This window comes from Pangasianodon hypophthalmus, chromosome 19 (genome assembly GCF_027358585.1).
Source record: "Pangasianodon hypophthalmus isolate fPanHyp1 chromosome 19, fPanHyp1.pri, whole genome shotgun sequence".
NCBI lineage: Eukaryota > Metazoa > Chordata > Actinopteri > Siluriformes > Pangasiidae > Pangasianodon > Pangasianodon hypophthalmus.
In genome coordinates, this window is record NC_069728.1 from 10634206 (window position 1) to 10649538 (window position 15333).

The window sequence follows — 15333 nt, forward strand, 5'->3', positions numbered from 1 at the left end:
TTCAACACCATGTGGACAGTGATATTCAGTTCCTCTAAGTAGGCCTTCTCATCGTTGTGGGTGATGAGGCCTACCACCATTGTGTCGTCAGCGAACTTAACCAGCTTGTTGGAGCTGTGTGTGGCCATGCAGTCATTGGTGCAGAGGGAATACAGCAGGGTGCTGAGGATCAGCGTGGAGGAGGTGTTGTTTCCCATCCTGACTACCTGGGGGCGTCCAGTCAGAAAGTGCAGAATCCAGTGGCTGATGGAGGAGTTCAGTCCCAGATCCTGGAGCTTTTTGCAGAGGTGTGAGGGGACGATGGTGATAAAGGCGGAGCTGTAATCCACAAACAGCGTCTGCACGTAGTTTCCTTCGCTCTTGTCCAGGAGAGAGAGGGCAGTGTGTAGGGTGTGGTCAATGGCGTGGACCTGTTGGACCGGTATGTAAACTACTAATGGGTCTAGGCAGCTGAGGAGGAGGGAGCAGACATAGTCTCTGACCAGCTTTTCAAAGCACTTCATCACTACAGGATGGTAGTCATTCAGGAAGGCAGGACGGGAGGTTTTGGGGACAGAAATAATGGTGGAGGACTTAAAACATGTGGGGACAACACTCTGGTTGAGGGAGAGGTTAAAAATGGTGGTAAAGACTGGTGCTAGTTGGTTAGCACAGACGTTTAGCATACATCCAGGGATGTTGTCAGGACCATATCCTTTTCTGGTTTTAACTTTGTGTAGCACCTTCCTCATATCCAGTTCTGAAATGAGCAGTCTTTCCTCTTCCCCAGCTAGACCTGAAGGTTCATACTCACTGTTTTCCTGGTCTGTGCTGGTAACCTCAACCCGTGAATAGAAGATGTTCAATTAATTGGCTAGGGAGTTACTGCCATTATTAATGGTGGGGGGCTTGGGTTTGTAGTCTGTAACAGTTTGCATGCTCTGCCACAGGTGCCTGGAATCTGCCTGCTCAAACTGGGTCTCAATCTTGTCTCTGTATTTCCTTTTGGCTTCCCTCACCATTTTCCTCAGGTTGTAGGAAGCCGAACCCAAACTCTGGATTAAACTGGGGACCCTGGAACCCTTTACCTAATGCACTACTAAGCCGATCCCAAAAAAGAAATATATATTTTTTTACTTTATTCAACAGTGTTCTCTTCTTAATGTAATGTAAACGGTTCATATTACTAATTTTAAGGCCAAGATATAACTTTTTTTCACAGTGACAGTACAGTGCAATCAACAACATTAAAACCCCATTAAATTTAGAATTGGAATTTAGAATTTTTTTACTGGATATATTAATTTGTTGGTGTATTAACTGTTCATAATGTGTATATATATATATGTATGATGGTTTGGAAAACCTGATGGCTGTTGCTATGTTTGAATTCTAGCAAACAGTCAAATATAATAAAAAGGATATTACTTTACTTGATTAAGATATGTGCAAAAGGGACAGATACAGTCAGGTCCATAAATATTGGGACAGTGACACAGTTTTGGTAATTTTGCCTCTGTACACCACCACAGTGGATTTGAAATGAAGCAGTCAAGATGTGACTGAAGTGTAGACTTTCAGCTTTAATTCAAGGGGTTTAACAAAAATATTGCATTAACCATTTAGGAATTACAGCCATTTTTTACAGAGTTCCTCCATTTTCACAGGCTCAAAAGTAATGGGACAAACTAATATAATCATAAATATTAGGATTATTTTTATTACTTGGAGGTAAATCCTTTGCAGACAATGACTACCTGAAGTCTGGACCCCATGGACATCACCAAATGCTGAGTTTCCTCCCTTGAGATGATTTGCCAGGTCTTTACTGCAGCCATCTTCAGTTGCTGCTTGTTTGTGGGTCATTCTGCCTTCAGATTTGTCTTCAGTAAGTGAAAAGCAGCTCAGGTGGGTTGAGGTCAGGTGACTGACTCGGCCATTTAAGAACATTTAATTTCCAAGCTCTTGGGCTGCTTTCACAGTATGTTTTGGGTTGTTATCCATCTGTACTGTGAAGCGCTGTACTATCAGTTTTGCAGCATTTGACTGAATCTGAGCAGAAAGTATAGCTCTGTACACTTCAGAATTCATCCTGCTACTTCTATCAACAGTCACATTATCAATAAACCCCAGTGACCCAGTTCCATTGGCAGCCAAACATGCCCATGCCATAACACTGCCTCCACATGTTTGACGGATGATGTGGTATGCTTTGGATCATGAGCCCTTCCTTTCCTTCTCCATACTTTTCTCTTCCCATCATTCTGGTACAAGTTAATCTTGCATCAGAACTGGTCAGGCTTTTTTTAGAGGTTTTTAGCAAAGTCTAATCTGGCCTTTTTGTTCTTGAGTGTTATCAGCGGTTTGCATCTTGAGGTAAACCGTCTGTATTTACATTCATGAAGGTGGCTCTTGATTGTAGACTTTGACAATGATAGGCCTACCTCCTCCAGAGTGTTCCTGACTTGGCTAGATGTTGTGAAGGGGTTGTTCTTCAATAAGAAAAGAATTCTGCAATCATCCACTTTAGTTGTTTTCTGTGGTCTCCCAGGCCTTTTGGTGTTGCTGAGCTTGCCAGTGCATTCCTTCTTTTTAAGAATGCACCAAATTGTTGATTTGGCCCTCCTAAAGTTTCTGCTATCTCTCTGATAGGTCTGTTTTGGTTTTTCAGCCTAATGATGGCCTCCTTCACTTGCATCAACACCTCTTTGGATGGCATATTGAGAGTTCCCATGAACAGCTACCAAATGCAAATTCAACACTTGGAATCAGCTCCAGACCTTTTATCTCCTTAATTTATCATGATATAAGGAGGAAACAGGCCACAGCTGGCCATGAAACTGCTTATCAGTCAATTGTCCCATTACTTTTGAGCCTGTGAAAATGGAGGAACTCTGTAAAAAATGGCTGTAATTCCTAAATGGTTAATGCAATATTTTTGTTAAACCCCTTGAATTAAAGCTGAAAGTCTACGCTTCAGTCACATCTTGACTGCTTCATTTCAAATCCACTGTGGTGGTGTACAGAGGCAAAATTACCAAAACTGTGTCACTGTCCCAATATTTATGGACCTGACTGTACGTCAGTTCAAGAAAGCCTGTAGTTTGCAGAAATTCATACAGTCGAAAATGGCCAGATTTCACGATGAAGGGTTTTCCTAGGCTACCATGCATATTATAAACTAAATGGAAATTACATTAAAACTAATTCATATAATTAATTTATTGTGTAAGTTTTTTATGTTTTGCCATTTAATACACAGTCCATAAATACTGAATTATATAGTGAACAGAACAGCACAGTGTGGGATGGTTAATTTATTTTCCAGGTGTTCGTTTGATAATCTCCATGACCTTCAGTAAGTTTTTCAGTTGGCAGCCTGTCAGTCTTAACAGGTGACGATTTAATATAAATCCTCCTGTTCTTATGCCTAACACCCATAATTATGTTCTAAACAATATTCTTTAATTTAAACTCCAATACACTGTGGTAGACAGCTAAAATAACAATAACACTGTCAACATCCAAATATTTGTGGACCTGACTATATTTTATATCCCCAATAAAACAGCAGTAAAGCAATAAATAAATAAATAAATAATTGTTAAAATATTGTTAATACAATAAACATTTTGAGATACTGTTTTATATCAGCTTGTTATGTAAGTTATTCTTCTCACCCTCATTTTTTGTGAGTCCGTGCCAACTTTTTGTTTTGCAAATCGTGATGATTTTAGTCTGAAGCCCAAGCCAGTTAGAATGTTTTAAACTATGTAATGTATATTTAATTACACTAGCCTCACTAAGTAAAGTATTTTTGAAAAATTGTATCAGGTAGTGTTTTAAGACCTCTGTAGGGTACATAGAAGACTGCAGCCTTGTTGGAAATATTACCCACAATGCTGTTTGACTACCCACTGAAAGTGCCACCAGTGGGATTTAGACCTTGCTTCACCTCTACTTAACAAGATTGATCCAGCCACCCTTTAGTCTGTTTAGTCAGCAACTCTTTATTCTGTATACTCTGCCTTAGTTAGGGCTCCAAAGCTTAAATTTTCATGATAATACCACAGTTAATAACATGATGCTTGTCATCTTGGAGCTCACTAACTAGCAGAGCCAAGTCTCTCATTGTGTCGATGCACTGTATTCTGTACACTGTATGTTTGATTTCTTATTAATATGACACTGAATGCTGAGCAATGGTAAATGGAAAAAGAAGCTCTTGCTCTTTTGTTTTTGGAAGCTAACAGTGAAACCTGACTGTTTTCCCTTATGTACGAGATTTTTTTTTTTTTTTTCTTCCCCCACCTAATAAACATCATTGTAACTTTGCTTGCAATGTCATTGTGATGGGCAAAAGCGGCAGACAACTGCTAGCTTCTCATGAGGATAGTGAATATCCACCACCAGCAAACAAAGTGGCACCAGACTCACTAAGTACCTTTAAAATAGTCACAAATACTTCCACAAAATAAGTCCCACAAATACTTCATATATAAACACATTTAATGTGTTTCAGGTTGGAGTTTTCCTTACAGTACAGGATTATAGTGATTGGTATTTATGAAAGAAAATCAAGATAAATGAACAGGATAGTTTTATTCCTTCAGGAGGTTTTATTTGAATATTTTGGTGTTGGATTTCACAATGTGTTGTTGAATTGTGTAAAGTGGGCTGGAGCAGATTCAATTGCTGGCCATTGTTTGGGAAATCCAGCTGGTGAAAATACAGACCTGGAGGCAGAATGGGAAGAAGTTTCAAGATTATTCATGGAACAGAAATATTTGGTATACAAGCTGTAGATCATACAGTCTTTGCAACAGATAGCACTTGACTTTACCTTGGCATAGACACCAGGGTGATTCTTCTCAGCACAGCCATAGCCCCAAGACACAACACCCTGCAGCTCACCGTTGCACACCACAGGGCCACCAGAGTCACCCTGAATGAAAGAGAGATAAAGTTCTGTTGCTTATAAGGCCTTAATTTAAATATTCTTTGCTTGTTCTGAAGGAGATACTTAATGCTGTGCTATCTCACTTTACCTGGCAAGAGTCCTTGCCTCCCTCCAGGAAGCCAGCACAGAACATGGAATTAGTGATCATACCAGGATAAGAGTTTTTACAATCCTTGTCAGAGAGAATAGGCACCTCCACACATTGCAGCTTGTTGCGATCAGCAGCTTCACAGAGATCACACAAATAAGGCAAAATTTGAAAATAGTTTATTTATCTTATTTATACTCTGTGATGATAAATACTGTCATGTGCTCATCCCAGGACTCCAATTCACAAAATTCTCATAACGAAGATTCTTTCAACACACTTAGTATTGTTTGCCTTTACTCTTCTATACCTCTATACTATAAATTCTATACTGTATACTGTATACGGTGTCACCCAGAGGAGGATGGGTTCCTTTTTGAGTCTGGTTCCTATATGGATTTCTTCCTCATGTGATCTCGAGTATTTCACCTCCACTGTGACCTCCTGCTTACTCATACATTGTCTTTGTGACAATGCATGTTGTTAAAAGTGTGATGCAAAATTTAATTAAATATAATCTAATGCACAAATAGAATGCAGTTGGGAAAGAACTTTTGAAATTTTGCTTTCATAATGCTGAAAACCAGTCAGTGTTAGTCAGTGGCTCTTCTAATGTGTCCAAACGTCCAAGATGTTGTGACATGTTCATGCAATAAATTGCCTTGTGTTAATGAACTGAGTCTGTACTCACTGGCACTCATGGTGTTTCCCCATCCAGAGACTGTGCACCAAGTACCCGCAGGGGGGCAGCTTTTAGGCAGTGCAACAGGCTGCACATAGTTGTTCAGGGTGGCAGGTTGACTCAGCTTGATAAGCATGATGTCACTGTCAACGGTCGCAGAGTTATAGCTGGGATGGCGGATGACGCGAGACGAGGAGATGAACTGCTCAGTACCCTCATTAATCTGGATATGGTGCTCTCCCAAACGAACCTCCAGACGACTAAAATTGGGATGGAAATGATTGTGTGTTCTGAAGTTCAAAAGTTGTGTTACCCATAATGACTACTTTAATAATCATAAGATAAATCACTTACGATTTATAGCAGTGAGCAGCAGACACAACCCAGTTCTGATTGATCAGAGAACCACCACAGAAATGGTAGCCAGCGTTCAGAGACACTTGCCAGGGCTGGGAGTAGGGTGTGCACTCATACCCTCCAACAATCTTGTCATCCTCCAGAGCAACTGAATTAAAAAAAATAAAATAAAAAAATAAAAAACTAGTATATCAGAATATATTCTGTATGGCTGTCAGATCATACTGCCCTCTAGTCTGTAAAAGAGGTTTATACTTACAACAAGCTCCCACAAGCAAAAGCAGGACCAGAGACCTCATGATGGCTGTTGATCACCTACAATGAGGATCTCAGTTCACACTCCTATTTATGTGAACGAGCAGTCCCATATGGACCAATCAACAATTGGCACCTAAACATAAATGTCTGATAAGTGACTCTGTAAATGAATGACTTGCTTTATGCCAAAAATAACTGGGAAGCAACACATGGTAATTTTTCATAATTTCTGTAACTCAACAATCTCAAATTATTTCTTCAATTTAGTTTGTTTGCTGTTTTCTTCACTAATATAAATGGTTCATTTAATTAACTTTAAGGAACAGATGTAACTATTCCACATGCTGACAACAGAGTGCAATTACCTCCATTAAAACCCCATTAAATTTATAATTGGAATTTCTTTTTTTTTAAATTATATATATATTAATTGATTGTGATATTAACTGTTTATTATCACAGTAGTTTAACTTCAATTATAATTACATTAATTAATCTAATTAATTTGTATATGATTTTATGTTTTGGAATTTAATAATATAATATAATACGCAGTCAATAAATATAGGGTTATTTAGTGATGAGAACAGCACAGTATGTGATGGTTAATTTATTTTCCAGTTGCTGGCCTGATATTCTATAATCTCTGTAACTTAGAGTACATTTTCCTGCTGGTAGCCTGCCAGTCTCTTAACAGCTGAAGATTTCATACATATACTCACGCCTCCTACAATCATGCCCAATAAGTATGTCTATGACTTCATAGCAAACAGCAAATAAAGAAACAAAGCAGCTCACGTATATCTGACCTGGCATTCAAATACAAGTCAAGTCAAGCCTGTGGGTTTCTACTGTCATTCCTCTATACAGCTGGTATATATTGGGACAAAATGTCATTTCTCCAGGCCCATGGTGCAACACAGTACAGTACACAAAACTATACAAAGTGCAAATACACAACAGTACGAGATGAGTGCGAGACTATAAGTACGCAGAACAGTGAATACACAGTACAATAGATACACAGTGAGGTGACAACAGATCAGTGTTGAGTGAGAAAGCTATTGCAACGATGGTCTGTAGAGTAGCAGCAATAAATACAGCAGCAATAACGGCAGTAAAAAAGTCTCATAAAAAGAAAGTGTCTAATGCAGCATTGTAACGTGCAGTTTGCAGCTGTATTGTGTCATATTGGGTTAGGGCTTTGTCTAGCCCTGTTGGTTTTTAAGTGCTTTTAAGCTGACATGTAGGCAAATTTAGTTTATTTATTCACAGTACCGAATTCCACCCCTTTATTTATTTTTAATTATTATTAAAATATAAGGAAGAAACCTAGCATACGTGTGGCTATGATTTAGTTGTATGAATCAAGGCAAACCCTGTCCTCTAGACTTAACCTCAGGCTCTCTGTCCATGGGATACACAGCATCTAATATATTTTGTATACTTTTCTGGAAACATATTGGACATATTCCATGGACATATGCACAGCTGATTCCATTTCACAACAGTATTCTGAACTGTCTTTCTGAACTGGCAAGAGCTATTATTTTTACCTATCTTCAAGAATTGAAGCTGCTTTAAGGGTGCTGGAATCTATGTTCAGGAGAGACAAAATGACAAATGCAGTATTCAGCGCTACTGCAAAAGGAAACTGAATGTACAATTAAACACCAGACCTCAATAGACTTTCCTGTGTACCAAAATGAACAAACTTCCAAAGAAGGCCTGTTTTAGCAAGAAGATAAGGGGTTGAGCTGAGTGATTTGGACTTGACGAAATCAGAAGTATTTGTATCTTGTCTAATTATTACTAACAAAGTCTTATCATGCATTTTGTAATTATGTCTTAGTCCTGTTTTCTTTTTCCTGTGTTCCCTGTTGTTTCTAGTGTTACTGGTTTAGACCAAGGTATTGTTGTATTATTGTTTACAGTTAAGGATTATCACCCTTTTTGGCAAAAGTTGCATGTGTATTGAGCCATGATTCCACCAGTGATGCCGAGTTTTGGAATGCTTACAATAACAGCATGCTGAGTTTATGCACTTGCATACATGGGCCACAAAATGTAAAAAGTTGAATACTCTTTTCTCTCTGACTTTTTAAAATGTGATTTCTGATCCATTTAGATAGTGATTTATGTCAAATAACAGTTTCAGTATGAATGTTAAATGTAAATCTAAATGTTATATGTAATGTTTCAAATATATTCCAAAGATTGATTCAGGACGCTCATTTGAGAGTGCAGTGCCATCACTACAATTGGTAACTCCTGAAATTAATCTCCACTGTGAACTTACAGAAGTACAGAATTAGAGAAGTAAGTACATGGCGCATTTGTGGTAGCTAAGCTGACTACCTGACTGCTGCAGAGGCTACCTACTTGTATCTATATTTATCTACTTCTGTATATTTATATGTCTGTAATTTTATCATGAAGACGAATTTCCGGATTTACTGGTTGTAGTGATGACATTACATTCCCAAACGAGTGTCGTGAATCAGTCTTTGCAACATATCTGAGAACAGAAATGGTTCTGTACATTGTTGGACTACATTGTCTGCATTTCCCTTTGCCATAGCATACAGTCAGTTCCATATGTATTTGGACAGTTTGCCTCTGTATACCACCACAATGGATTTAAAATGAAGTAATCAAGATGTGATTGAAGTGTAGACTTTTAGATTTAATTCAAGGGGTTTAACGGAAATATTGCATTGACCATTTAAGAATTACAGCCATTTTTTTTTACAGAGTCCCTCCAATTTCACAGGCTCAAAAGTAATTGGACAAATCACTGATAAGCAGTTTCATGGCCAGGTGTGGCCTGTTTCCTTGTTATTTTATGACAGATTAAGGAGATAAAAGGTCTGGAGTTGAATCCAAATGTTGAATTTGTATTTGGTAGCTGTAGCTTAATATGTGATCCAAAGAGGTGTCGTTGCAGAAACAGAAACTTTAGGAGTGGCCAAGCCAATTTGGTACATTTTTGAAAAGAAGGAATGCACTGACGAGCTCAGCAACACCAAAAGGCCTGGAAAGCCCATGGAAGACAACTAAAGTAGATGATTGCAGAATTCTTTCCTTGGTGAAAAAAAACCTTCACAACAGCTAGCCAAGTCAAGAACACTCTGGAAGAGGTAACCGTTTCAAGAGATACCTTCATGAATGTAAATACAGACTTTTTACCTCAAGATGCTAACCATTGGTATCACTCAAGAACAGAAAGGCCAGATTAGGGAAAAAAAACCTCTAAAAAGGCCTGACCAGTTCTGATGCAAGATTAACTTGTACCAGAATAATGGGAAGAGAAGGGTATGGAGAAGAAAAGGAAAGGCTCATGAAAAAAAACATACCACATCATCTGTCAAACATGTGGAGTCAGTGTTAACTATGTCAACGGTGTTTTTTGATGATGTGACTGCTGATAGAAGTAGCAAGATGAATTCTGAAGTGTATAGAGCTATACTTTCTGCTCAGATTCAGTCAAACCTGCAAAACTGATAGGATGGAGCTTTACAGTAAAGATGGATAATGACTCAAAACATAACATGAAAGCAACCCAAGAGCTTTATAAGGCAAAGAAATGAAGTCAAATTAATAAAAAAAGCTTGTATTTAAGAATATATACTGCATGGTTTTGTCAGATCATACTGCCCTGGAGTCTGTAAAAGAGGATTGTACTTACAACAAGCTCTCACAGGCAAAAGCAGGACCAGAGACCTCATGATGGCTGTTGACCACCTATGATGCTAAAGCTAATCTAAAATCTGATAAGTGACTCTGTAAATTAATGACTTGTTTAATGCTAAAAGTACACACATGCCTAATATATATGGCTATGGTTTCAAAGCAAACAGGGAGAAAAAAAAAACAACAGCTGAATGTACAACTAAACATTCAACAGCTGAATGTACAACTGACTTTCAGGTCTGCTTATCTGAGCAATTATTCATCTGTTTCAGCGCAAAGACATGGTGCTTCCTGTCTAAGCAGAGATTGTCACACTGGGTGACAGAGGAAGAAATTGCATTATTGTTTCCACCTCACTACAAAGGAGGTACAGCTCCACTGAGCATGGGATCACTCTTGTTTTATAGCTGAATTGATAACTCACTGCTGCTGTATTGCTGAAGTGTGCTCCCTCTGCAGAGGTAGGTAGAATAAACTTCTCTCCTTTTGATTTGTGAGATTGTCTGACGGTTTTATTTGAAAATTCTCCAACAATCCTGGTCAGAGGTTTTTGGGATCCCAAAAAGACATGGTAAGTGTCTAAATTAATTTATTTTTCAAAATTTGATTTATACTCACTGTCGCCTGAAGAGATCCCTGAATTCAGTTTAGAGGGTAAATTGATTGGATCCAGCCGAGAGCTCATAAAGAAAAGGAATGTTGCCATTGTCAACATATAAAATGTCTTTATAAAATGTCTTTATAATTAATATGCGATCTTGGTTCATCTATCTTGGTCTATTTTCACTTTGGTTAATGGTTTCCTACGTCACAATGCTGTTTGACTACCCACTGAGAATGCCACCAGTGGGATTTAAACCTTGCTTCACCTACTTGAAGGGAGCGATTCAACAAACCTTTAGTCCTCTATACTCTCCTCAAATAGTTAGGACTCCAAAGCATCAATTTTCATGACTAACACCACTTTCAAGAACAGGGCACATTTTATCTCATAGATACAGTAGCTAACTAGCCAAGCCTATTGGCTCATTGTATTCTGTAATGTTGACTCCAATAATTTTTGCATTGGATTTGTCATTAATATGACACTGAATGCTGGACAATGGCAAATGAGAAAAGCTCTTTTTAGAAGCTAACAATGAAACCTGACTGTTATCCCTTATGTTTGAGATTGAGATTTCTCCTATTAAAAGTCATTGTAACTTTGATAGCAATGGGCATGATTTATCAAGCTGGATCCAAATAGATTTATTTGTAAATCATTCCTTCGAGTGTTTACACAAGACATTTGGTATACATGAAAATCCAATAATTTCAGAAAAACATTCTTACTCATGCTCCTGAGTGTATAAATTTACGCATAAGAAGACTAACTAATGTAAACCTCAACTTGATTATCTTCAAATCATATGATTTGCAAGGATTACTGTCCTTTCTGGACTGTCATGGCTTATTTTTTATTACATTTACAGCATTTAGCAGAATCCCTTATCCAGAGTGGCTTATAGAAGTGCCTTGGAGTCTCTGTCAAAAACACATCCTTATGCTTGTTCACTAGGTCAGGGACTTAGAGTACCATCGAGAAAAGTTTATGAAACCCAGTCATTTTATATTATTAGAATTAATTAAAGAATATGAAGAACAAATAAACACAATACACAATAAAATTAATTGCATTATGACAAAAAAATGCCTCTGCTGACAGAAGATTTGGTGCTCACTGTGCTTATGGGAGAATGGATATTTAAAGACGGGCATCTTCTTTTAATGCTGTGCAACACTTTAGATTAGAAAGTAACAAATTTACATAAAAATGGATTTAAAAAAAGAACAATTTAAAAATAACAGTTTCCCTGTGTGACCTTCCTAGTGTCCATGATCTCCTGGGTACGGTGTAGATCATTTTTCTCCTCCATTTTCATGTTACACCATTTTTTATTTACCTCACTTAATTTTATCCTTTTCATAGGCTGTTGCACTGTTACATACACAGTCAATCCTTCTCACTGTAGAATGGTGATTGTAGAATGGAGGCTTTATAACCCTTCCCAGATTGATGAGCAGCAACAGTTGTTTCTCTGAGGTCGTGGCTGATGTCTTTTCTTCTTGGCATGATGTAGACACACACCTGAGTGCTCCAGAACACCAAACTGCCAGAAGGTCTGCTTTTATAGAGGTAGTCACAGTTCTTGATGAGGTAGTCACAGTTCTATTGTGCTTTTTTCTTGTCAACTGAGGTTATTTGTTTGTATATAGAAATTGGTGAGGACCACATAATTGTTATTTAGCCCCTGATGAATAAAAACATAGAATTGAAGGTGGGGGTACTTTCTTTTTCCCATGACTTTATATTTTATTCCCATAGATGCAAGTCTAAATAACTCTCTACCTCTAAGAAAGTCTTTTTTGCCATCTACTCGTTATTTCAGCGCAATGAACTTTGCCTTTAATGAAGTTTTGTCGGTTCACCAAATGCAAATCAGCTGTGCTGTGCACATGCCCAGTAATTTACAGGGTATTGTCTTCAACATACTTACGCAAGTACAAAGAAAATCACTGTTTCCAAAACTTTTGTAAATCCACTCGAAAGTTTTCGGTTTGGCTTATGCAAATATTTACACACAACTTTACTACATTGATAGATGAGGCCCAGTGTCACCCTGTGGCAGACAACTGCTAACTTTTCATGACAGTAATGAATATACAACTCCAGCCAACCAAGTGGCACCACAGTCACTTAGTACCTCACAAATATTTCCTATATAAACATATTTAATTTGTTTCAGGGTGGAGTTTTCCTTGCAGTACAGTATTATAGTTGTTGTTATTCTTCTGGCTGCTCCCATTAAGGGTTGCAACAGCGGATCATTGGTCCGCATGTTTGCTTATATATTTGACACAACCCTCTCCAATTTTATCTGGGCTTGGGATGGGGACTAGGAGTACACTGTCGTGTGGTTCCCTGCCCGGGAGTTGAACCCGGACCACAGCGGTGAGAGTGCTAAGGCCCAACTAAGTACAGGTGTATGGTAATAAATATTTATATAAGAGAATCAAGCTAGATATAAAGTCAACCAGGATTGTTCCTATTCCTTCAAGAAGTTTTATGAATATGTTGTTGCATTATATAAAGGGGGCTGGAGCAGATTTAGTTGCTGGCCATTGTTTGAGAAATCCAGCTGGTGAAAACATAAACCTGGAGGCAGAGTGAGAAGATGTTTCAAGATTATTCATGTAACAAAAATATTTGTTGTACATCCTGTAGATTATATCAGATCACATTGCAACAGATAGCACTTGATTTTACCTTGACATAGAAACCAAGGCAATTCTCAGCACAGCTGCTGTCCCAAGACACAATACCCTGCAGCTCACCATTGCACACCAGAGAGCCACCAGTGTCACCCTGAATCAAAGAGTGATAGTTTAATTGCTTATAAGGCCTTTAAAGAGAGATCATTTTAATACTGTAGTATCTCATTTTACCCGGCAGTCCCTGCCTCCTTCCGGGAAACCAGCACAGAACATGGTATTAGTGATGATACCAAGGTAGCAATTACAATCCCTGTCAGAGAGAATAAGGACCTCAAGACACTGCAGCTTATTGCGATCGGCAGCTACATAGAGATGACACAAATAAGGCAATATTAGAAAAGATCAGTAAAACAGCACTATCATACTATATATACTGTAATCTGATACACAAATACGATGCAATTAGGAAAGAAGTATTGAAAATTTGCCTTCAGAGCAATGAAAACTAGCCACCGGTCAGTTGCTCTTGTAATACTTCCAAACATTGTTAATGCATTCCAAACATTAATGCATTTTAGGTATAAAACTCCTACCTCTTGTACCTTTAATTTGTGGTTTAACATCTAAGTATGTCTATGTGTTTCACAAGCAAATAAATTGCCCAATGTACTCACTGGAGCTCATGGTGTTTCCCCAACCAGAGACTGTGCACCAGGTTCCTGCAGGGGGGAAGCTCCTAGGCAGTGCAACAGGCTGCACATAGTTGTTCAGAGTAGCAGGTTGACTTAGCTTGATGAGCATGATGTTGCTGTCTAAGGTCCAGGAGTCATAGTTGGGATGGCGGATGACACGAGACGAGGAGATGAACTGCTCAGTACCCTCATTAATCTGGATGTTGTGCTCTCCCAAACGAACCTCCAGACGACTACAGATGGGATAGAAATGGTTCTATGTTTAAAAGGTGTATTATCCATAATGACTACTTTATTAGTCCTAAGATAAATTACTTACGATTTGTAGCAGTGAGCAGCAGACACAACCCAGTTCTGATTGATCAGAGAACCACCACAGAAGTGATAGCCAGCATTCAGAGACACTTGCCAGGGCTGGGAGTAGGGTGTGCACTCATACCCTCCAACAATCTTGTTATCCTCCAGAGCACCTGGATATAGGATATATGCTTGTATATCAGAATATATTCTGTATTCTTTTCTGTCCAATCATACAGCCCAGTAGTCTGTAAAAGAGGTTTATACTTACAAGCTCCCACAAACAAAAGCAGGACCAGAGATTTCATGATGGCTGTTGATCACCTTTGATGCAGATCTCACTTCACACTCCTATTTATTTGAAACAGCAGTCTCATATGGACTATTTCCACAGTTGGCACCAAAAGATAATCAAAAGTCTGATAAGTGACTCTGTAAATGATTGTCTTGCTTTATGCCAAAAATAACTGGGAAGCAACACTGAGTAATTTTCAGGGACTGTAAATATGGGTGGATGTCAGAGAGGTTTTTCAACCAAAATGTTGTCCCCACATGTTTTAAGTCCTCCACCGTTATTCCTAACCCTAACCTAACCCCCTGTCCTGCATCCCTGAATGACTGCCGTCGTGTAGCACTCACTTCTATAATGATGAAGTGCTTTAAAAAGCTGGTAAGAGACTACATCTGCTCCTCCTTCCCCCCGCTGCCTAGACCCATTACAGTTTGCATACCAGTCCAACAGGTCCACAGATGATGCCATACCCTACAGATCAGGCATACCCTACACATTGCCCTCTCCCATCTGGACCAGAGGAAAGAATACTACATGTGGATGCTGTTTGTGGATTATAGCATCGCCTTTAACACCATCGTCCCCTCTCACCTCAACAAAAGCCTCATAACTAACAAAGACAAGAAGGCCTACTTAGAGAAAGTGGACATTCTCTCCACATGGAGTTGCAATAACAGTCTCTCCCTGAATGTCACCAAGATTAAGTAGATGATTATTGATTATGGGAAGAAGCAGCCCCCTGATGATCAACGGGGCCACAGTGAAGAGGGTGAACAGCTT

At 38.7% G+C, this 15333-nt stretch overlaps 2 protein-coding genes across 2 annotated transcripts; both read right to left on the reverse strand.

Moving 5' to 3' along the window:
• Positions 1-4575: 4575 nt before the first annotated feature.
• On the reverse strand, positions 4576-6457 carry LOC113532348 (trypsin-2). The gene is made up of 6 exons (XM_026923698.2): positions 6326-6457; positions 6064-6214; positions 5719-5969; positions 5028-5164; positions 4823-4924; positions 4576-4715 (listed from the first exon to the last, which is right to left on the reverse strand). The coding sequence occupies exons 1-6, from the start codon at positions 6363-6365 to the stop codon at positions 4668-4670; spliced, it is 729 nt and encodes a 242-aa protein (XP_026779499.1). The 5' UTR covers positions 6366-6457; the 3' UTR covers positions 4576-4667.
• Positions 6458-12340: 5883 nt separating this feature from the next.
• On the reverse strand, positions 12341-14630 carry LOC113532350 (trypsin-2-like). The gene is made up of 6 exons (XM_026923699.3): positions 14533-14630; positions 14284-14434; positions 13947-14197; positions 13504-13634; positions 13325-13423; positions 12341-13213 (listed from the first exon to the last, which is right to left on the reverse strand). The coding sequence occupies exons 1-6, from the start codon at positions 14567-14569 to the stop codon at positions 13166-13168; spliced, it is 717 nt and encodes a 238-aa protein (XP_026779500.3). The 5' UTR covers positions 14570-14630; the 3' UTR covers positions 12341-13165.
• Between the last annotated feature and the right edge of the window lie 703 nt (positions 14631-15333).

Excerpts from the sequence above, each read along its gene's own strand:
- LOC113532350 (XM_026923699.3), bottom strand. The coding sequence starts at position 14,569 with ATGAAATCTCTGGTCCTGCTTTTGTTTGTGGGAGCTT. Across the intron at positions 14,198-14,283 it reads GCTGCTCACTGCTACAAATC|TCGTCTGGAGGTTCGTTTGG; the intron begins GTAAGTAATTTA and ends TCCCATCTGTAG. Across the intron at positions 13,635-13,946 it reads GGGAAACACCATGAGCTCCA|CTGCCGATCGCAATAAGCTG; the intron begins GTGAGTACATTG and ends ATCTCTATGTAG.
- LOC113532348 (XM_026923698.2), bottom strand. The coding sequence starts at position 6,365 with ATGAGGTCTCTGGTCCTGCTTTTGCTTGTGGGAGCTTGTT. Across the intron at positions 5,970-6,063 it reads GCTGCTCACTGCTATAAATC|TCGTCTGGAGGTTCGTTTGG; the intron begins GTAAGTGATTTA and ends TCCCAATTTTAG. Across the intron at positions 4,716-4,822 it reads ACCCTGGTGTCTATGCCAAG|GTCTGTATTTTCACCAGCTG; the intron begins GTAAAGTCAAGT and ends TTCTGCCTCCAG.